Genomic DNA, 26,012 nt, shown 5'->3' on the forward strand with positions numbered 1-26,012 from the left:
AAACACAAGATAGAAGAAAACATTATAAGGGACCTAGAACTTAATTTTTACCACCAAGAAAATGCAATAAATTAACCCTTTAATATAATATAAATATAATATATATAATATATATATAATTATAATAATAATATATATAATTATATATAATATAATATAATATAAATGCATTATCCGGATCCAAAATCAAAAGCCCCGGTCCTGATGGAATACCTTATTCCTTTATTCAAAATCTACCAAAGCTAGGACAAGAAATAATTCTACAAATTTATAATATAATTTGGGAAAAAGGCATATATCCAGATCAATGGCGCAATGCAATTGTTGTACCCATCCCAAAACCAAATAAGAACAAATTCGATACCTCAAATTATAGACCCATTTCACTCATAAATACACTGGGCAAAACATTAAAAAAAATAGTTAACAAACGATTCGTTTGGCACTTGGAGACATCAAATGTACTAACGAATGTTCAATGTGGATTTCGAAGAAATCATTCAACTCTCGACACCCTATCTTCCTTACATGATATTTTTAACGCAAAAAATCAGAAACAACATTAATAGCTTTAGACCAAAAAGCATACGATATGGTATGGCGAAATAGAGCCATTAAAATTATTCATGAATGTGGTATAAATGGTAAAATGTTCATTTTCTTTCAAAATTTCTTAAAACACCGTACAATCCAAGTTAAAGCCCATAATGAACTATCAAACACCTACCTAACTGAAAACGGCCTTCCCCAAGGCTCAGTGATCAGTGTCACAATGTTCCTGCTAGCTATTAATAATATATTTAAGGAAATACCAAAACCTACAAAACACCTACTATTTGCTGACGATTGCCACATTTATTGCAGTGGACAAAATATTAAAACCACGATAGAAATATTACAACAAGCACTAAATATTCTCCAAAATTGGTCAAATAAAACTGGGTTCAAATTCTCCCCGGGGAAAAGTCAATGTATTTGTTTCCATATTCGTATGACAGACAACCAACAATTATTCTTGAATAATTCCAAAATATCTTTTTGTAAATCCTTACGTATTTTAGGAATGATCTTCGATAGTGAATTAAAATGGACCCAACATCTAATAAAACTTAAAAGTTCTTGTAAAATTAAAATGAATATAATGAAAACACTTTCAAATCATACCTGGGGAGCTGACACTAAAAGCCTTCTAAATATTTACAAGTCATTAATACTGTCACGAATAAATTATGGGTCAATTATTTATAATTCAGCCAAAGAAAATCTACTCAAAATATTAGATCCGTTACATAATGAAGGTATTAGCATTTCAATTGGAGCATTCAGAACCAGCCCTATCGACAGTATTTTATGCTACGCTGGAGAACTACCTCTTAAACTCCAAAGAGAAAAAGACATACTCTTATACGGCATAAAAATGAAAAGCACTCCTAACCACAATGGATACAACAACATTTTCCGAAACCAATATATAATCCCAACCAGCATAACCAGGAAACAAATACCACCCATACACGAAACCTTCACCCACTCGTGCACAAAGTTTAAAATCCACTCATCTATTAAAAATAAAATAATATTCCCAAAATTTCCACCTTGGCTTTGGAAAACCCACATAAATACCGAATTAACCAAGTATAATAAGCATGAAACAAATTCGATAATTATCACATCCCACTTCAATTTTTCGCAAATTTACACCGACGCATCTAAATCTCATCACGGAACTGGTTTTGCAATCATCAAAGAAGAAATCGAGATTCTACATAGGCTTCATCCGGAAAGCAGCATTTTTACAGCAGAAAACTATGCCATCTTAGAAGCTATCAAATCAACAAACCTAACACCCTCTAATAACAATGTGTTAATTATAAGTGACTCTTTTAGTGCTCTCCTAGCTCTCCTAAACCCCTTCTCGACAAATGAAATAACCCAGAATATCCAAACTGAACTATATTCAACAAAAAAAAATATAGAATTTATGAGGGTTCCCTCACACACCGGCATTGCCGGTAACGAAATGGCCGATAAGTCACCAAAGCAGCTAAAACCATCTTACATCCAACAATCACTGACATACCGACTAACGACATAAATATTTCCATTAGAAACAAAATAAATATGACATGGCAAAGTTACTGGGATTCTGTTCCGACTCCCAACAAATTAAAAAAAATCAAAAAATCCATTCAAAAGTGGCACCATCTCCATAATTTAAACAGACGACAAGAAGTCACTCTAGCCAGAGTTAGAATTGGACATTCTTTTCTGAGCCATTCTTTCTTAATCAGAAAAGATCCACCACCCATATGTAATCAATGCCAAGAAGACCTAACCATCCAACACATCATCCTAGACTGCCCAGACCTCCAAAACATTCGAAATACCTTATCGATACCCAACAATTTAGTAGAAGCTCTCCATGAAGACAACACCATAAAAATCTTAAATTTCCTTACACAAATTAACACTGTAAACAATCTTTAACCAATATGTATTCTGTATTCATAGCCTAAGACTATTGTAACCTTTGAAATGTAATTATTAATGTAACTCACACAACGTAACATGTACACAAGGTTAATAACCTCAGATGTTGAAGCCTTTTTTTTCTTCCAATAAAAAAAAAAAAAAAAGTTGCTTGTTTTATCAAAATTAAAAATTAACCTTATATTTTCTGTAACAACTGTTATTGCTTTTATAACTAACTTTATTTCGACTTCATTGGAAAAAAATAATAAATAACTTTCCTGATCTTGGAAATTGAGATAGTAAACAACACAAAGTTCACTAGGCAAGAGAGTAAAAACGACAACCCAAACAACGGACCGTACAATTGTGTTATAGTTATTGGGCGATTAAAATATCTAAATGTTATGCACAAACTAATCTTCAGAGGTCCAAAGATGATCCAGTGAATTAAAATAATACATCGTAGGTGTTCTATCGAAAAACGGTATTTACTAAAATCGAGTATTTCTTTCGTCTTTGTGATATTAGACGGGATGGTGTATTATAAATGACACGGCTCTCACGATTTTTGTTGATTAAACGAAACAGTATAACAGAAATACCAAGTCATAGTCCGTACGAGAACACGTATAGTTAATTGTAGTTCCAACGCTATATATTCAAAAAAAATGTCATTTAGCGTCTTTATTTGATTTTTAATGAAAAGTGACCGACACAATAATTAATGTTGTTGGTTATTCAAAAGGTAAACTTTCTATAACTACTGCATACTTTCATTTAAAAAGGTTGGAAAAATATTGTAAACTTTAATTATAAGGGGTCCATAAGATAATGTTACGCCCAGCTGGATATTAACTGTACTTCGCGCAATGTGCTTACCACTCACCACCGACCGACCTTTGTATAGCCGATCGGTGTTATGGTTCAACTTAAAGTTGGTCGGGTTCATCGTACATACACCAGCTGGCAATGTGGTGCAAAAATGCATGTATGTGTGCGCGCATGCGAGTGAACATATTTTGTTTTTACAGATTCAGTTGAAAAGTGGTAAGTGAAATAAATGGTGAAACGATGATTCGATGATAATTAAATATATTACGGATTTCTGGATGAATCATCATTGATCCTAGGCCTGTATAGTGATAAGTTCGAGCGACAATGATAAAAACTTACGAGTCAGAGAAGCGCGTACTTCGGCTGCATACAATCTGAATGAATAATAATCACTCACACTAACAAAAATATAATAAAAATACAACAACAAATATGAGTACATTTTTCACACCCGTTGAAATATCTAAAACAGTGGCGATTAGCACCTGATCAAAATGTTTACAATGCAACACGGCGATTCGGTCACATAAAATAATAATATAAGCTTTCCAATGCTGGTGTTGATTATAATAATAATAATATTACTTGTGATTATTATTACATACAAAGACAATAATATAAAATATAATGTACAGACTTAAAAAAAACTCGACAACTGTTCCCATATACGTATGGTTAACGCGACACAGAATAAAACATTATACGCACAGGTATTTCCGATTAAGCAATTCGCGATAGCAAATAAACAGATATTGAAGATCACACTTTGTGTTGGACGGCCGGTCGTAAATTAAAATATTTCCTTCCTTATTGATTAATTTTTCTTATTAATTTCCTATTTATTTTTCTTGTTGCCATTACGGTACCCCTACTATCATCGACCATATTATATATAAACGGATATAACAAATAATAACACGTATTAAAGTACTCAATTAGTAACAAATTATTAAAATATATAAATGATCGTAATACCTATGAAATTATAAATAATCTGTGGATTATATAATATCTATGGAATTAAATACAATGTATGGAATTCTATAATATTTTTAGAATTATATACAATCTATGGAATTATATAATATATTTGGAATTATATGATATTTATTTATTTATTTATTTATTTATTTATTTATTTATTTATTTGTATAATATATAATATATATATTTGTATATGATATCGGTGGAATTTTAAACAATCTATGGAATTATATATAATCTATGGATTATATGCAATCTATGGAATTATATAATATCTTTGGAACTACGAAAAAATAACAGTTTTATTACCAACTAGACGAAGGAAATCTTGAAAATGATGATGAGTGAGTTGAATGAATCAAATCTAGGACAAAATATCCAAATAAAAAAATTATAAAAATCTGTATATATGTACATCATATTTTTATTTTTTTATTTATATTTTATTTAGATACATTGTTCATTTTTAAATCAAAATTAACATTATTAAATATTTTATAATATAGTGATAAAATAATATTAGTAAACATAAAACTATGTTACGTTGTAACGCACTACATAAAACTAAATATATAATTATTATATAATACTACATATTATTTTTATTATTATTATTTTATAACTATATTATAAAGTATTATTAATCTTAAATTTTATTAAAATCTATGTATATATATATATATATAAAATGGAGCAAAAAATGTATAACATTTCATCAATTGAGAACGGCTGGGCCGATTTGGCTCAAATTTTTTTTTAATTATTCATAATTTCCAGGAGAAGATTTTTATGAAATTTTTTTTTTTTGGAAAACTGTTATTGTTTAATAAATCGTAGTTTAATTTAATAATTTTTGATCCGGTCGATGACTGCGCAATTGAAAATGAATTATTAAATGAAACTATTAAAAAACTATTAAAAATTATTTAAAAACTATTAATTTTATTTTTGGTCTTAAATGACAGATATTGCATAAATATTAAATAATAAGATCCTGCAACAAGTGCCAAAACAAACAAGAATATTAGTTCGAAGGATTATTATGCATTATCGGTTGATGATTAGACGCGATCAGGACAACGTTATTCTAGGATGTCGTGAGCTTTGTCAACAATTCATGGTCAACATGTCTGTTAAGATAAAGAGCGAATGATTTCGATACTAGCGATTAAATCAAAAAAAAAGCTGTATGCAAAAGATTCTCAAAAGAATTGTTAGATATCGGTGATGGGAAAGTTACTACAGATGAAACGGGATGCATAAAATTACCGACCGATTTCTGCACAATCATTGATTCGCAAGATGCTCTCATTGACCAGATATTTCCCAATGTACACAGACAATACACAAATCATGAGTGGCTGGCAGAAAGAGCAATTTTAGCAGAAAAAAAATGTGGACGTCAAGGAATTGAATCTCAAGATACAACATTTGTTATCAGGAGACTTGGTGTCATACAAATCTATTGATACAGTTTGCTACTGAAGCTGTAATCCAACAGAGTTTTTAAAATCATTGGATTTAACAGGCAAGCCACTACATAATTTACAATTGAAGGTTGGATCTTGTACACCCGGTGAATTGTATTGCGGTGAATAGTCACGCGGTGAATTGTCCCGCGGTGAATTATCCGGCTATCGCATCTCCAGTTATTTTGCTTCGTAATTTGAACTTACCACGGTTGTGCAATGGCACGCGATTAGTCATTAAAAAATTAATGAAAAATTTTATCGAAGCCATCATTTTAAATGGCAAATTCCGAGGTGAAAATATATTATTACCGCGAATCCCTATTATACCTACAGATGTGCTAATACAATTTAAGCGCCTATAATTTCCAATCAGATTGATATTTTCAATGACTATCAATAAGTCTCAAGGCCAAACGATCTCTGTCTGTGGCTTAGATTTGAACACATCATGTGTTTCACGTGGACAATTATACGTGGCGTGCTCTTGAACCATCCAGTTTGTTTGTGTTAGCGAAAGATGGGATAGCAAAAAATATTGTACACTATGTTGCATTAAGGGATTGATATTACTTTTTCTAATATTGTCATAATTAGCGATACATATAATTTTAAAGGATCAATTTTAATAAATTATTAGAAAAATAAATATTTGATATTTTTTCCTTTTTGTACTTCTTCACCGTTCACAGCACTCCATACTTCTTCCACTTATAAATAACATCCTTACACACTTATATTAAATTAGTTATTTTTTTCTAACAAAATATTCTCTAGAAGTAATTTATATAATAAAACAACGTTTTTCGGGTCAATTAGTGTGATCTAAAAATGAACAATAATGTATTTAAATAAAAAAAATTATACAGGTATTAATAATACAGATTTTTATAATTTTTTTTTTTTTTTTTTTTTTTTTTTATATATTGGTTATTTATCCCTGGATATTTTATCCAGGGATAATTTGACTAGGATATTTTATTACAGGATATTTTTTTCCTTGGATATATTATCCCAATACCGAATGAATCATTCAAAATGCTTACTATGCACACTAGACATTGGTAAGTGACTAACAATATATTAAGTAGACTAGGCAACAGTGCATAGCTATGAAATTCCCAGATTTGCCGACATATGCAGAATTGCAAAATATTTTAACTGAATTTAAACACACCAACGAACGCTTCACCGTGAAGTAGCAGAATTACAGGCAAGTTCAAAAATTACTACAAATAAAGAATAATGAACTGATCCTGGCAACCAAAGCGTTGGATTTAAATACGAAAATAAATAAAAACCTAGAACAAACTTCTACTTCTAACATACCGATTTCAAATAATGTTAATTTAGCTGCAAAAGTGGCTCAAAAAATTAATAAAAACCCAACTATTAAAAATGGAAATACTCAAAAAAATACAAACCTCCACTAATAACTATCAAGGTTTTTTTATCTAACATTTTGGTACGTTGAAACAATTATCAACGCGTGAAGAACCGACAGGAGACGAACAAAAATTCAAAGTCTTATCTAACGGCGAGACAAAAATCTTAGCAACAAATGAAAACCAATTTAGAAACACAATAAAAAATAAAGTTGAATACTATCGATACCAATTAAAAAGCGAAAAACCATGTCGGGTAGTTTTTACGAGGTATAAATCACGACATATTTGAGAATAATAACAAGTGATTTGTACGAACAAGGTTACGAAGTAATAAATATAACCAACATTCAGATCAAGAAAAAATCTGACCCTAACAACAAAAATAGTGAAACAGGACACACTTAAGATTACCATTATTTTTTTTGTAGAATTAAAACCACGTGAGAATTATAAAGATAGCTGTCCCGACACGGCGTTGCCCGCGTATTAGTTGGTTTTTTGGCATTTTCGTAGGCCATGTATCAGTGTTATTATGTATGAGAAAATTTAAAAGTAATAGATAAAGTATCTAAATGTTGAAATTAAGTACAAACCAACATATATATTTTCTGAATTTACATTTTATTCATCTTATATTAAATTATTGTTTGTAATCAGTGACCTACTTACAAAATATACTATATACATTAAAAACATACAAAAATTAATTAAATTATTAAAACTAAAAATTATCTAAGTACTACTTTGTGTACAACATTCCTGGTTAACCTGTCTTTCGCTAACACGAAGAGATTTGATGGTTTTCCTGCATGCTCCGTGGACTGCCGATGTAGCTTGAAGGTAAAATACATGCAGTTCCGATGTCATTGGCGTTTAAATTTTTATCGATGTTTCCGGTGATAGCATCTCGTAAATGGATGTATTCTTCTGATCTTAATTTAGCCTGGTTATATCTAATATACCGTAAACGTTCACTTTCGATCTTAGCAAACATATTCACAACGTATTGATGGAATAGTTGACGATATCGAAGGATATAATTATCTTGATTAATTCTAATCATCAATCGATGCGCGTAGTGGTTCATTGAACTAACTTTTTTATTGATTTCATTACCTAAAAAAAAATGAGTTATTAAATGGTTATAAAAATTAAGAGTAAGAAATTAAAATCACCAAAATAATTTATTAAATAGTATAGATTACTAAACGTACCAGTGATTGGATCACGCTGTTTGATGTTGATGTGATATTCATCCTGCCCTTGCCAGAATATTAGGGGATACTGAAGTGCGTCATACGAACGATGAAGATCTGAAATTATATGAACAGTGCTGTCTCGACGTATGATTTTGAGGTCTCAATTGTTAACTGGATCACCAACCATAATAACAGCAACTTCATCTACGGTTGGCGCGTTGAACCTTCCAGCGTATTCTCCTGCAGGTACTTTGTCGGCTTTGATGACAATTTGATAATTATCATTTCTTAATTGAGGCGATACTCTTTTAAATAATTGGATAAGTTGATTATAATTTTCAAAAAAGTTTTCCAAAGATTCCACAATTGCTCTCTCTTCTGCTTGTTCGATTAAATTATGCAGGCACCGAGTTGTTACGCGTTCCTCACAACTGCCCATAAAATAAATTTGGAGAAACTTTGGATCATCATTAGGCATTGGCATTAATGACCCAATCTTGTGGTACACTTGGCCTTGGATTTTGAACGTAGTTACAAAATTATTTCCATCAGATGTGAGGTCGCAAATTTTAGTTGCGCCAAAGGACGTCATTTGGAAGCAAGAATTGAATTTGCGTGTCTTACGTAAAAATAATTTCGAATCGTCTGATTCGCCAGCAAGAAATGATTTTAAAGGTTCCGGTGGAATAGGAAGAGGTGCCAGTACAACTTTTCCAGATGCACAACACATACCAATCGTTTCATTGCGGAATTTTAACGCTTGACAATATTGGCATATTTTATCCATTGCACCAATTATAATTTTAGTATGTGCAGAGTAATTGATATCTGGTGCATATTCGAACGCAAGGCGAACGAATGATGCACGTGTTAATGCACGGTTGGTTTGTTGTCGCTCTCTGTCAAGTTCTCTAAATGTGGCTATGTGCCGTTCTCGCGCCGATCTTGTTCTCAATATATTTTGTCGTAGACGTTCATCACGCTGTTCTCGAGACTCTTGTCTGCGAATTTCTGCTGTTTTGATTTGTTGAGCTGCGTTTCTTGCTGCAATTTGTTCTTCCGATTCATGAGCTCTATTAGCACGCATACGTCGTGCATTTTTACTATACTGATTGTGTAGGTTAGATTTCCGCGGCATTATACTAAATTTAAAAGAAATTAAAGAATATTCAATACTGAACACTGCACAATAATAACACAATACCAAGTATTTATGGTTAGTGTGTAGGTAAAGTAAAATACGAAAACACTAAACCGATACAAATTAAACAGTATAAATAAAAATAATAAACAAAACTCGAGACGGCGCGATTAACTCGATAATGACTGACTCGGTCAGATTGTTGCGCTTTATATTAACTGATGAATACGTCGTACCGAACTTCGCATTTTATAACTTTCTTCATTACAACAATTGAAATGCAAAAAATAATATTGAGATAAAAACTATCCTATATATTTATTACAATAATTGCAATGCAAAAAATAATATTGAGATAAAAACCATAGGTTAGGTTAGTTATATAATTCTCGGAACAATTCATATCTACACGCCGCCGACGATAAAACACACGCAATAGAAAAAAGGTCAGATTACAGGTAGCTATATAGATACTGTCGCGGTCGGTCACGGGAAAACCCGAAATACACCATGCAATTATACACATTTATTAAAAAGTTAATTAAAATATTTAAAATATTAAAAAATTTGAAAAAAAACTATCCTATATTTTAAGTTGGACCAAATTACACACGGTGTAAAAAATTTCATCAAAATCGGTCCAGTAGTTTCGGAGATTATCGCGAACATACATCGTGACACGAAATTTTTATATATACAGATATACAGCATAAGACTACTATTCCATCATATAATAAAAATAAAACCCCACGCAAAAATTAAGAAGTCCCGCAGTGTAAAAACTGACAAGCTCTCAGACACACAAAAAATTATTGTAACAGCCATATGCATCAAATGTAGCGAAGGACACTGAACTGAAGATTGTCCCAAACCTAAAAAGACAAAAGCAAAATGTACCAACTGTAATGGAAACCACACCGCCAACTGGAAAGTTTGCTCTGCTTACAAGTAAGCAATAGAAAGAATACATCCAAAATAAGTCTCTGCCATGCAAAGAATACAACAAAAATCTGCTAAACCTGTCACCTCAAATGTTTCATACGCGAAAATAGATAGTACATCAAAAGTCCACCCAATAGCACCTCAACTACCAAAATAAAACGTTGAACTGACTCTTAATGAAATTCTAGCTGCGTTAAACAACGTAACACAAACACTAGCAAATATCACTGCAAGATTGGATGAGCTGGAAACAAAACAGACCAAGTCCAAAAATACCTCACTGAAAAAAAAAGAAATGAACCGTACTCTGCGTATCATAGCATGGAACGCCAATGGGTTGGTACAGGATAAACAAGAACTCGAAGACCTATTCTATAGTGATAAAATTGACATTGTTCTTATCTCTGAAATTCACTTCACAACGTGGACTTCTCTAAAAATAAGAAATTATAGAACATATACAACAATTCATCCCAGCGGTAGAGCCCGTAGTGGTACTGCTGTAATAACAAAAAAGTCCATAAAGCAATATGAATTCAAAAGTTACTCTGAAAATTACATACAAGCAACAAGCGTTAGCATTAATAATCATCATTGCCGCAATATACTGCCTCCACAAGGAGGAACTGATGAAATAAAGCTTACTGAATTTTTTCATACATTTAATTCTAGACTAATCGTTGGAAGTGACTACAATGCCAAGCATACACACTGGGGATCAAGACTGATTACCCCAAAGCGTCGTGCCTTACTAAAAGTTGCAAATAACATAAATGCAGAAATTATTTCTACAAGAAATCAAAAGTATTGGCCAACTGATCAGAACAAGGTTCCTGATCTACTTGACTTTTTTATAATGAAAGGTATATCTGTTAATTATACAGAAGTACTAGAACTAATAGACTTAACGTCAAATCACATACCAGTGCTTCTCACGTTAAGATCAAACATTATACACAAGAATCGTACGACGCTGCTAACAAACAAGAAAACAAACTGGGACCTTTTTAGAGTGAATTTTTACGAGACCATAAGTCTCTCAGTAAAATTAAAAAAACCTTGTGAAATTGATAGCGCAGTTGAACAATTGACTAATAACATCGTAAAAGCGGCAACAGAGGCAACTCATGAATTACGTACAGAAAGTAAATGGGAAATTACTTACCCAATGAAAATTAGGGAACTAGTTAAACGAAAATGTAAGGCATGGAAAATATGGTACCGAATGAAAAATCTATCGAATAAAACCTCTTGGAACCGCATTAGCAAACTTTTACACAATAAAATTAAAGAAGTTAAAAATAAAACGTTCAAAATTTACTTAAGTGAACTTTCTGCGGAGAATAACTCTGATTATTCATTATGGAAAACTACAAGATGCATGAAGATGCTAAGAGCTTATGTACCACCAATTTGCAAGGAAAACAGATAATGGGAACGCAGTGACCAAGACGAAGCTGGTAAGTAAGCACGCCACTAAAAACGTGTATTCCAGCCAAATTTCATCGTCTTCGAGCTTGACGTAATACAATATCCACCATAAAATGAAACACGCGAAAATATAAAACACTTCACCTTAATTGAAATCGCAAGAGAAATCGATACAAATATCAACCCAAAAAAGGCACCTGGGTACGACCAGATTAACCCAAAAATCCTGAAAGAGTTATCTAAGAAACCTATGATCCATTTAACACATATTTATAACGCCATCTTACATATAGAATACTTTCCCAAACAATGGTTATGCTTCTTAAACCAGGCAAACCTGCAGAACAAGTAACTTCTTAAAAAAATGAACGCAGAACCTACAAATAGGAAGTTGAAAAAATGGACTGAGAACCTCAAACAAAGAAAAATAAAATAAATTATAATTTTCATATTTTATACTTCAGTATATTTACATGAAATAACATATGTGTTGAATTATTTTCAACAGTAACACGAAGTCAGGCAATCACAAGGGTTATTCCTTAATCACTTGACATTTGTACTCAATTAATCAACTTGCTAAGTATGGCTTTCCAATCGTTTGATTAAATAAAAAAAAATATATGTTTAACGTTTTAATACTGCAAGAATGACATGTTGACTTTATACGATATGTAAATTAATAAGGTATATAATAAAGGCACATTGACGTCGAATCAAAAAGGATATTGACCATATATTATAGCATAGCTGTATTTATTTATTTTTTCTTCGGACAGGATCAAAAATAATCTTATCATAGTTGCGTCGATAATTATAGATTTAAAAAAAAAAATAATGATCTAGATTGATGATGCGAAAAAATTAATACGTTGAAACGAAGCCGTTGAATTTTTGTTCACGAGAATTTAAGCTCAATATTAACACGCCTTGGTTTACAAACCAAGCTTGATTAAGATATCTTAGTTAAATTCAGGAGTATTCATAAAATAAAATTTTAACTAAATGACATGGAGGAAGATAAAAAATTATCCGATAAAATCGTTTACTGTAGTTCCGTATCGAAATAATAAAAAAATGAAATCCTCAAAATAATACCACTACCAATGCGACTCCTTATCTAACCCTCGTCCCCAGTAGCGTACGTTGTATACGTACATTAAACCATATGATAGACATTTGATCTAGTGGATACGTGCACATTAATAGTGTATCCACTGAGCCCACTTCAACTTCACCTGTTCCGTAGCACTGTATTATTTGTGGGCCGTAACGAGTACTGGGGTTACTGAACTATTATCGAGTGCCGTTCTCCACTCACAAACACGATGAAAATTAGTATGCGCGATCACTGTAGTCATTGAAGTATATGGTCGCGAATGGTTACAGAAAACGAATGACATTAAACGCCGCTGAGAAAAAGAATTTAGAAAAATCTGCGTACTGTGCACAATACACGGCGTTCCGTGTAGGCAATTCAGATACATTCGTGCCCGCAACCGATTTTCATGCGGATTTCACAAAATTGTAATATTGTAGTTCGTCGTTCACACTCCAGCGAAATTATTTTTTTAATTTTTCGGGCAAACAGCCACTAGGATCGTCCCGTCAAACATCCTTTTCTTCAATCATCTTTGTTGGATGCTAGTTCCTTCCAGTATGACCCTCCACCTAAGGCAGTTACGTATTTTTTAATCAGATCTTCTTATCTCATGCTCTTCTAGCGAAATCATTATGATTGTAAAACTATTATCACGACCAATCTATACAAGCACGCGAATTTATCTCATGAGAATTAGCGTTACCGGAAATAGCGAGAAAGGAAACGATAGAATTTGTACAAATATTTTTATTAAACCGAGGTAATGTACTAAAAATAACGGAGTTACGGCGTGAAATGTTTTGAATACCTGTTGTTCCGTGCACGTTTCTCGTAAATCAACATAGTTGCTGTGAAGCTGGTAACAAACCTCATCATTCAGACGCTAGTGTACGCGTTTCAAAAACGCATCCGAACGCGTACGATTGCGCAATAGTGTGTGCGATTGTGTGCAAACATTACTATTTTGTTTTTCGGCGTTTAAACGCTCCATTTTTAAAACTCGTACGATAGCGTCTGGAAGGCGTACCAGCTTAAGTCTGCCATTTAACACATTTTTTCTTGTCGATATAACGAAAAATACTTCTGAAGTACTTATAATAATCAATGATCAATAAGATTTGTAATTGTTTTCCTTGAAACTAAATTATTGTTCTCCAAAGGCTGCCATGAGTTTAAAATATTTTTCAGAATGTTTATGTTTATTTATTTTATTAAAATTTAAAATGTTATTAAAAATAAATATCGTATACTCGTCCCATTAGTGTTGGTCCACTTAATGTTTTTGAGGCATTACCCTTAGATTATATAGGTAATTAATCAACGCGATCGAGTTTCAGAATAACGCGTTGAATAGTAATATTATTTATGCGAATCGAATCAAACAAAATTTAACAGTATTTCCAAACAGTTACTTTAATATTATTCCTCGTGTTTACAGACGATATCCAAGTTTTACTAAACCTCTGTGAAGTAGAGACATTTGATGAAGATGAACTACCCGAATCAAGTTTTATTACAATATTTACAAAGTGAAATACAGTGAAAAAGGTCTTTTTTTCTTTTTTCCTTTATGAGGTGAAAAATTTCTTCGATACTTACATTGGATGATTTGCATCAGTATGCTATTGTTACAACCCCTCTAACCCCCTCCCCCTAAAAAAAAAAATATATATATATGGTTCCTGCGTTCTCTTGCAGTTACTTCCGCGTTATATCTAATAGCTAAAGTGTCAACAAACATATTTTTATACCGGAATCGGTGGACATGTCATTAAACTCTACAAACACACAACGACACCATCACCTCGCCTACCACCAAGAAACACTCGACATTTCATTTATTGCTATTTGAACAGTGAGAAAAACCACATGTGCTGAATACTAACATTATAAACGAGTAGATAAAAACTGTACTAACTCGGTGTACAGATCGTGTCCATGAATTCTGGAAATAGACTCGCAGATTCTAGCAAATCAATATCGATGTTTTTATACCATTTTCAATAGGTTTGAGTGAGGTGGGTAGACAATCTGAAATTGGCTTACTCGTGAAAAAGTGGAGGACGGAGAGTAAAATTTTGAAAATAGGCTCACCAGTTCCAGCATATTACCGATGAAATGTTCGCATACGATTTGAAAGTAATAACATTTAATGCCGGTAAAGCAACTTCGTGGAAACATGAACAGATCGTATACGCATACATATTATGTCTATAAATTATATTCGAAACAAATAATATTCTTGCAATACACGGCTTATCGAGTTGCAAAAATAGTAAAATCTCAGTCTTGAAAAATTATAAGAATTATAGAAACCTAATTGATATAATAATACATTGTTCTTCGTCTAAAAATTAATGATAGTTGCGAAACCAAGCAGACAAATTCAAAAATATCACGGAAAGCAAACCGTAACTAGATGTACAACCATAATCGCCAGTGCGTCCAAGTTGATATAATGAAATCAATATTAACTATGATTATCGTGGTCGGTCGAGTATGGAAACCGAAAAAATGTTTACAATTTATTTCTATTTATATTAAATTTTTATTCCGTTATTTATACCTAATCGATTACTAATTGGTTGATTTTATTTTTATAATCTTTAACACAAAAATGTTTTCATAAATAATACAGTTATCATAGTGGTGCAGTACACGCGTTTAACGCTAAAAGCAAAAAACTCACCACTAGTAGTTTTAATTAAAAAAAAAAAAATACAAAACAATATTTAACTCGTGCAACTGAAACGGCAGCGAATCAGTTGGTGATATCCAGGAAAATCATTGCAGCCAATATGAGTTATGCCGATTTTAAATATTTCTAAAGCTCTCACGTGAGTCGACATTTATGACTTGAATATTCTACCAAACCTAACTGAACAACCGCAGTCTGCTTCGAATCCATATGATGTTTTTTATAAACGTAGAGCAAATCGTCAATGGAAACGTACACTGTAAATGTATCGATGTATTGATCTGTCTCAATATACTTGTACTTGAGAAGAGAGTTGTTTTATCGGGACGGTTGGCAATCACCCCAAAGACCGGCGAATGGAAATGTCTTTTAATTTCCCTATTCCGTGATTAGGAATGAAAAATAATTGTTTCAAATCAAACAACGATTGAACTCCGAAACCAACGTTTACCTATGTTTACGCAGCGTCTGCGCAAAAACCGAACAAATACACATTATTACGAAGTTGATGGCCCAGAAAGAATAGAAAATGCGAGTGCGCGCTCATGATTATTACGTTTTTGATTTATGTAAACAGAAAATCTATGTTCTATCTTATCAACACGTTGCAGATCATCTCTCAAGGATATTGTGTACCAATCTCTCGTGTTGATTAAGATATCGAATTATATTTTATTTTTTATTTATTTTTTTTTTTTTTTTTGATCTGATTAATCATCATAAATATAAACATAAGTTTTTAGATGAAAAATTTTAAAAATAAATCTTTTTATTTTCCTGGTTTACTTTAGTTTGAAGATAGCCATTTTTAAGTAGATTTTTCTTAAAATATTGACGTCTCAACGATTATTTTTATTCTGTTACGTTTTAAGATTTTTAATCTACAGAATCGATTTATACGCACTTGACCGATAAATCACACCAAAAAGATATGGGTAGTGTCTCGGATTTGAATTATAGAGGTCAGTAAAAACCCAGAATTATTCCTTAAGAATTTTACACGAATAAATTCGATATTCACGCAAGAACCATTCGACAAATTATTAACCGACCTTATTTCGGTCCACGGTCATCCGTCGACCCAACATTGCCTGTATTAGCTTTAGAATGTGATATTACTCGAATCGAAAACTCAGTGATAACTATACTACATCGTCAGCGCACCGAAACTCATATTGACGCGTGCTTCTAATGTTGCCTAATTTATTATTCAAGTATTTACGAACTAAAATTTCATCTACGTTTTGTAATAAGATGATACTATGTAGTTTTCACGAACAACAGAAATTTAAATATAATATTATTGTAAAACCTAATTATTTATATCGATTAATAACTGCTTGGTAATATTATTTTCATCATTATAATCGTATTGCGTTCTCGAGGTATTTTGAAATCGCAGCTATAATTATGACAATTATTATTTATAACTCCATGGGTCGGTTTACGTTTAAGTTCATATAAATATATACCTACTCAAATACTATTATGATTAACGTTATTTATACTATTATATAGCGCACACAACACTGCGTTCAGTGCAATATGTACTAATTAAGTCAAATGGTTTTCGGTGTACAATGGGTACTACTGCGTAAGAGAACGAATAATGGTGGGCGGGAGGATTTGATGGCTTAGCCCTCATCTAAAACCCCTCTTATCCTTACCGAAATTGGTCAATCACAATATTCTAGGTAGAAAATAGAGCCCATTAACATTTAACTGCGTCACTGGGCCACTAATAAGTTATCTGCAGCAAAGATTATAACTTGGTACTTATAAGTACGCATACACATTAAAAACATCGGTGCAATATGGGCGCAACAAAATAATCGAAACAATCATGCCGCTTTTGGTAATTATTTATTATTACTTAATACTACTACTAGTACTACTGCACGGATATCACTCGATCGTATTTCCTCTAATATCGTACTTATTTACTTATTTTAAGAGAAAAACAAAGTACATATAAGTTTTTGCAATATAGGACATTTTTTACCAATTTTTTTCAATCACAATTTTTATCAGCAACCGAAATGTGTATTATTTAACCGTGATTCTTGAGTATATTGTGTCTAAAAATTGACGCATTATTAAACAATAAACCGAATAAACTCGTATTAGAAGAAGGCTGAGGACGAAACATGTTTTTGTCTTGGTTTTTCATACATGCACGTAATAAAAATTAACAATTTTTTATCCGTCGGTACGATTGATATACTGAAACGATGAGTGCTCTAAAAAAGTTTCGAGTGTTGTACTTTTTTGTTAAAAACGAAAATAAAACATTATTTAAAATTGGCCTGGACGATCTCTAGTGCACTTTATGCCTATTGTTTTTCCATAATCTTAATGCATAAAAATGTGTTGTCTATGTTTATGCGTTACACATGTGAAAGACCAAGATAACTAAATATTTCGATCCAATCCCCTTTAGATCAGTGGCGAAATTTAAGATGAGAGGGTCTCTCGTGCATTTTTCACATTTTAGAGTTTAGCTGTTCCAAAGTCGACATATCATCAAAATATAAACACATATTTTATAAAACTATTGTATTATATTAAACATTATATTTTCGGATTGGTGTGACGATCTTCTCCTCTTCCTCCCCCTCACATTAATCGGTACTTTGGTAAAATCAGCCACCGAGTCGGTAATCAAGTAAGAGCATGTCGTGTGCCTCAATCAAAAAAAAAAAACTGAAATGACGTTACTGATTGAGGTCAACTTTTTATTATTAAACATTGCTGTTTTGTTCGACGTTTATCGCGTTCGGCGTAATTTTTTGAATTAAAAGGTCGGAAAATTTGCTGCGCCCCGACCACCTTGATATACGCACCACTGAACAAGCAACAACATGGCAAAAATCACGTACACAATAAGACGTATAACTATTTTCATACAGAGCAAAATCCCGTTTACATCAACGATAATTAGGTTGAGTTCTTTTCATTAAAAAACCAGCCGTATTTTTACTCAGAGTGAACTAGAATAAAAATGCATAGGGCATAATATGTAAGAAAGGCATAAAGTTTTTTTTTTTTTACTATTCAAATATTACCAAGCCATAAAACCTACAGATAAAACAAAATACTTGATTGCGTCATACATACGATACATACGTAATATGTTAATAGCGCCAAACTAGTAGCTATTCACTAAAATTGCAGGCGACCTTGGTGGTGTGCATACAATTATTCGACGTACCTGTCCCCAACCCCACATATTTTCATTTTTCAACTTTTTCCAACGCAAATATTTAGTGCTCCATTTCTGCCGATACCTGCCAGCCCTTCCGAAATCCCTGCTCAACTTCCACCCCCGCAAAAATAAAAAAAACTATGGTATAATCATAATTACAAAAAAATCTATAATTTTATTTATTAATTATTAAAATGCCTATACGTTAAACATTTATAAATATATTTTATATTATTATTATATTAACATCAAAATAATGTATGCAAAATGTATAGTAAAATTACATAAATCTGACCCTTTATAACAATATATTAAATTATATGAAAATTATGAGTACTCACTTTTTTTCATCTCATTTAAATATATGCTAAATTGTCTGACATTCTAATAAAAAACCATTAGGATTTAATTTCAGTGAAAATCGCACGAAACTATTCAGCTAATTTTAATAATGAATACAACGATGTTGATGACACATGAAATGAAACTTCTTAGATTCAAACTAATTTAGGAAACTCGAATTTTGGTTTACATTTGGTTACAAAATGGTCACATAATTTTGTGATAATTTTAAATCGAAAAAATCATTTTGAGGGGTACCTGGTAGGCAGGGTTGGACTAGCTTTATAGCTCGGCCCGGGCAAAATAATTTCGAACGGCCTCAATGGAACTTTATAAGTAGGTAGGTACCTGATCAAATTATTATTTAGCTGAAAATGTATCTTCGTAACACAAAAAACAATATTCACACAGGTACATTTGAATATTTTCAGATTTAATGTTATACCTTAAATAAATCTAGTTTACAGATAATGTATCTTATCTATAATATTGATATAATGACCTACCTATTAAGATAAATTTTACACCATCAAAAATGATTTGATTTAAATATGTTCATACATTTAATTTTAATTGAGTAAGAACAGTGGGGTCGGCAACTAATGTTTTTTTTATGCGGCCCACAGTAAATTTCAAAACTAGCAAATGTCATTAAATATCATATACATTTTTTTTATTGTCTGGCTCTAGAACCATTTTTAATTTGTGAATGTGGCCCAAAGGTCCATTAAGATTAGAAACTAGTAACAGACTTGTTATTGACTGAACGTCAAAACTATTAAAATGTTTTTGAATAAAAGTCTAATAAATCTTATAAAAATTATTACTATCGAAAAACAATTTCGTTAACGCATATCTTGCTTGACAATGTCTACCCATACCATGGTCTTAGAAAATTAATCTTCTAAGACCATAACCCATGCCAACATTTTATTTTAATAATTGTTTGAACAAACGCGAACGGTACTTCGTATGATTAACATATTGTACACATCTTTTGTATTCAAATTTCCTACAATTTTTCTATTTATAAATATTCTAATGACATCATTGTTATCAATTGCCCTATCGCGACATTAAAAATGTTAAATTTTCAAACTCCGAGTTACCTAATTCTGTGTCACCGCATCCATTAGTAATGTCATGTTACAAGACGATATTTTTTATTTTATTTTACGAATAGAAGATAGACGCATTAAATTAAAAACAAAAATCTAAGTAATTTTATTTAACCAAAATTACAGCAGCCCACCGGGGCATGCCCCGGTGGCCTAGTCCAACCTTGCTGGTAGGATGCATGAGGTCACGACGATCATCGCCGATCTTATAACCGTTTTCACAGGATTTGAATTAAGTCTGGAGTCTCGAATTTTACGTTACATTTGATTAGAAAAAGTTGAAAAGGTCAATTTTCGAGCATAGGTGAGGCCGGAAACACGTGTCTTCCAGCCCTACTCATTTTTTTTTTATATTTGCGGTGACGGAAGTTGAGCAAAAATTCCGTAAATATTGGCAGGAATCGGTAGGAATGGAGCACTAAATATTGGCGTTGGAAAAAGTTGAAAATGAAAATGTGTAGGGGTGGGGACATGTATGTCATTTTGTCTTAATATTTTAATATAATGCTTCTAAAATATATTCATTACTGATAAAAGAAACCAAAATTGACCTTAATAATAAAAAACAAAAATTTGAAGAGCATTTAATACACAATTTTAACAAAACGATAAAAATCATGAAATCCGTTACATCGTTCTAATTGAAAATCCATTTTCGATTTTTATAGTTATAGTGTCATAATTAGATACATTTTATATTGGATTACATTGTACTTTCATATATGATTTTATTTTTAATCAATAAAACAAAAATTACATTAAATTCGCAAAAATTATTTATAAGCGTTGTAAAATTAAATTTTAATTAAACCGAATATTACAACGAATTTCCATCAAACGATATTAGTTATTTAGTTTAAGACATTTAATAGTTTCGAAGTGTTTTAATGAAGTCTGTGCTGTTAATAAGCACTTAAAATTTTCAATTTTCCAAAATGTTATATGCCTTTTTTTTTATTGCAAAAGTTAGAAAATTAAAAGTTCAATCTACCTTATTAGGATATTTTATACATTCTTCTACTACATCAACCATCTCAAATAGTATATCAGTCTGATCCACCTGACCTCTTTCACGCAGAATCGTTTTTTCGTGAGTAATGTTGGTTTCAAGTTTAAAAGATCAATAATACAGCAATACCAATCTCCCTGTAGACCGCTCTACTTACGAGTCTCATTTTTCTTTTTCTTTTTTTAAAATACTATAGTTCGATGAAATCTTTAGTGTTGGGGTCATTATCGATACTAATAATCATTAAATGGTTTGAATTGTCCTGCGAATGAAAATTTCTTGATTTCATGAAAAATCTGTTTCTATTTTGAATACAGTATACAGTAAGGAGTTTAAGAATGAGGTAAGAGCATTCTCTTCTCTCATATAACCCACGTCCGCTTTTACTCTCCTCTTCGCGTGTGGAAAACAACCTAATACATATATTACGTTTCTGCAGTAATTTATTTGGATCAGAGAGAAAGAGGCGTTTTATACATATATGTGTGTAAATATACGTGTATCGCGCGTACAATAGCGCAGCGACATTGAAGCGACGGCAAAAACAGTTCACTTTCCAAGATAACTAAATTTAGATAAAAAATATTTTACTGATATTTTTCTGAATTAAGATATAACATATATTTAATTACTAAGTCGCAGTCGCAATCAGACAGATTACAAGTTAAAATTTTAAATCGTGTCCATATTTCAACAACCAGATTAGGCCGTTATATGCTACGCAGAATTAATCAATATTATCAAATAAATAACTTTATGGTCGAGCGATTTTATTTTTCTCTGTGCTAACTTAAATGTATCAAAACTCCGAATGGACTTAACAATTTAACTTTAAGTACGGTTTTTTCAATGCAACTAGCAATTAGACGTGAAGGTAAAAACAAATTTACGTGCCTCTAAAATCTTGGCGCCCGGGGCATTCGTCCCCTTAAATGCGCGTACGTCCCAAACCCGCCGAAGAATATTGCTGCAACGATACGCGTGGCGATGTTTTTCCGGTACGTGAACGCGTTTCAGATTTCGAAATTAGAAATCATAAGACGAGCATAAAAATTCGGTGGCGAATACTTGGAAAACGTAACAATTTCGCACGCATTGTTTACCGCCGTATGTTTACGCGGTCACGATATTTTACCATTCCAGCAGCACGTGTCGTCCGCTAACTTGTGAATGTTTAAAACGCGTACGTCGATGGGCGGCGGCGGTAAAAGGTTTGCGTGCTTACTTTTCTCGTGCGAGATATCGCAAACGGAAACTTTTCCCCGGCCGTGGAGCACCGGAGAAGCACTAGAAACGTCTATTACGACCGTGAGATTTAAAAATACCGGTGTTGGAACCGGAACGTTTTCTAACGTCTCGGTACCGTTGCCGCCAGCAATCGTCTCTTTCAGGGAGGGTTTTTTTTTTTTTTTACGGACACCCCCTCGACAAAGACCATTATTTTCGGGGATGGCAAATGAATATTTGCGATTCTCTCCGGTTCGGTCCGTCGAACGAAACAATTGTTACAATACTGTTTCTTTTTTTTTCAAGTGCAAGACCCGAGGTACCGCGTAGCGTGAAACTGAATAGTATTGCTAAATAACATAAATGTGTCTTCTATCCTGAGTCTTGAGTCACTGAACTCTTCCTGAACGACTGGACTGATTTTTATGAAATGTTATATGTACGATTAAGTCGAAAATGGTTTCGATTCAGCACTTGATCATATGCACATATTATTATTGATAATAAACACACGAAACATGTTAGTCAAAGACTGACACGAATGAATACACACACACACACACAGGCACGTACTGGTCTACCAGGATATCGGGAAAATCCTGGTAGGTCCTCTCAAAAATTATAAGACCTGGGCCCCTTACCAAATAGGTACCTACCTGTAATTTCAGTTAAATTCAGTAATTTTGTTATTTTTAATAATTACAATACAATACTGATGGACAGTCGACTTCTTAATTTAGTACCCAAGGGAAATGAGTAAAACACGCAATTTATCGAATAATTTAATTGATTTGCTTTTGGTAAATAAGTCTGTTACCATTATTTTGATTATTAAAATCATTCGATTATTTTGATAATTAAAAAATAATAATTGAATGATTCGATTATTTCAAATAACCGAATCATTCGATTATTCCATTTGATTTTTCCCATCACTAGTTGTAATATCACCAGCAAAATCGATAAGTAATGTTGCTGAAGTTCGGCAAAAATAATGACCTGTATCAGCTCGGGAATACAGTAAATTTAAATATATTGCAATTTCTTTAAGCATATTTCCAATTTTGTTTTTTCCAATAACCTGTTTGATGTATTAACCGTTTCTATAACTAAAAAAAAATCTGACGTTATATTTGTGGGTCATAAATCCATGTATTTCTTAAAAATATCATATAACTCCCCTTTAATAGTAAATGATCGAGAACAATTTGTTTTTGAATAAAGAAGTTCAATGTGTAATATATATTTCACTAATGAATATTACATAATATATAATATATTATATCGTAATAAATGAACGGAGAATAAATAGCCAATACATACAAAACAATTTTATCTCACGTACCTTTTTACTAAATAATGAATATCAGGAGCTTCGTCAATGATTTTTTTATATTGGTTGAAGTCAAAACTTTGGAATTTTTACTTTGAATCCACTCGATTTTCTCTTTAAAATAACTTGTAATTTTAAATAAGTACCAACGCTAATATTATGTTTCATATTTTACATGTTTTTAAGCATTAAATAAATAGACCATAGTATTGACGGTTTAATTTCTGTAGATAATTTGTTAAAATTTGTAAGAAACACATTTTCCGACAACGATTTGGTTTTATTTTTTTTTTCTAAATTTTAAATGTTTTTCGTAAGCCTTATATATCTTTCTTTTGATTTTTCAAGCAATAGATTTAGTAAAACACAGCATTTGGCGTTTTAACCATGTATGGTGAAGTTAATGATTCACTACAACTACTGTACTGATTGTCATCTTTCGTATTTATTCTTGTTTGCGCGCTTCTCTGATTCGATTGTGTGACGTACTCGCGTCGTTTGCAATAAAAAATAACACTTAACAAGGATAATTAATGAAATTATAACAAATATTGGGATAAACGTGCCAAAAGAGCCACAGTAATATTAACAAAAAAAGTAATAATAAATATGATAAATCTAAAAATAACAATAAAATCATATATGCTCCAAACGCGTTGTAATAATATAACAAGACAAATCGTATATAAATAAATATAATATTTTTAACAAATATAACGAAGATAGAACTAACCTTGGACGGTCTGGCGTTCGAGTTGTTATGCCCATGCGACCGTGTTCACACGTGCGACGAACGCCACAACCGGTAGAAGAATCAGTTGATCAGTGGCGTCGGTCTCGATTTACAATAACTGGCTTCTCCGCGCACAACGATAACCGAAAGAAAATGTTGCGGACACGGGTCAGCTACGGTTTGAACAGTCGTCACACACACGAAATTGTCTCCGGAGATGGCGACTCCACCGGACTATGCCGCAACCACAACAACACACGGCTGGTGGAACGGGAAAAACGACGAATCGGACGATCACAAAGAAAGTGTCGGCGGAAAAGTCCCGGCAGTAATGGCGTCCACGGACCGGTGATAATCGTACCACGATAACGTACCGATCGAAAATTCTCGAACACACGCCGACACCATTATCGGATGCTCCGGTTAACACGAAATGGGATAATTTGAACGATGACGTGATATTTGCGCGAACGATCTTATTTTCTAATTCGAATTATTATATAAATCGTGCAAAACAAATTTATCCGTAACGTCCAACGCACTTGTGTGGGAACAGTGAAAATGAAATATGTTTATGCGTCGTGCAAGGAGGTTGTGATATGTGTATAAAATTTCACCGAAAGTTTCTACTTTGTACGGACCGTGGTATACATTTTAAGTTTCTGGTTGTGCTAGGAATACGCGGTCAGCGCTCTTGGAAATTTCCCCTTTACTACACGGTGTTATAGGGATTTCTACTTTCCCTCTCCTGCACTTTTTGGGATCCCCATCTTACCGTCCGCTGTACGGATAAATATGACATTCCAACGCTTCAACCATGGTTGAGAACCAAACTTTCGGTACAGGTATTACAAAAATGTTATACCTTGAGGGTCATGTTTTAATTTTGAATACCGTTTTTCTTTGTGTTTATCATTTCGATTTCTTTATTGTATAGCACTTACGACTGTACCGAGAACTTTGAATGGCTGATGAAATTATTTTTTGGGATGAAAGAAATTCAACAGCGGACGATCCTATAAGCAAGAGAGCAGGTTTTGGAATTGTTCAAGAATTTCGTGGAAGATTGAATGCTCTGCAAAACCAAATAAAACCAAATCACCATAATAACACACCTTCACGAAAAACAAATTGATCTTGGGTCATCGTTATTGATATACCTACCTAAGTTATTATGAGTATTATAATTTTTATTAAAAGTAAGACTTTTAAATTTATTATTAGTGCTTTTTCATATGCAAAAATTTACATTCCAATGGTCGTCAACATTTAACACAAAAAATTTTAATTGATTTTTATTTGAAACATAATATAATACGAGTATACTATATAAAATGGTTAAAAGAGAACTAACATGGTTTATTTGATAAGAAAAAATAAATAAT

At 32.3% G+C, this 26,012-nt stretch overlaps 1 protein-coding gene across 1 annotated transcript; it reads right to left on the bottom strand.

The window, feature by feature from the left end:
• Positions 1-7,925: 7,925 nt before the first annotated feature.
• Positions 7,926-9,484, bottom strand: LOC112682967. The gene is made up of 3 exons (XM_025553767.1): positions 8,531-9,484; positions 8,362-8,431; positions 7,926-8,263 (listed from the first exon to the last, which is right to left on the bottom strand). Exons 1-3 carry the CDS (start codon positions 9,482-9,484, stop codon positions 7,926-7,928), a joined length of 1,362 nt encoding a protein of 453 aa, XP_025409552.1.
• Between the last annotated feature and the right edge of the window lie 16,528 nt (positions 9,485-26,012).

Source organism: Sipha flava, unplaced genomic scaffold (genome assembly GCF_003268045.1).
Source record: "Sipha flava isolate LNK unplaced genomic scaffold, YSA_version1 217_pilon_pilon, whole genome shotgun sequence".
NCBI lineage: Eukaryota > Metazoa > Arthropoda > Insecta > Hemiptera > Aphididae > Sipha > Sipha flava.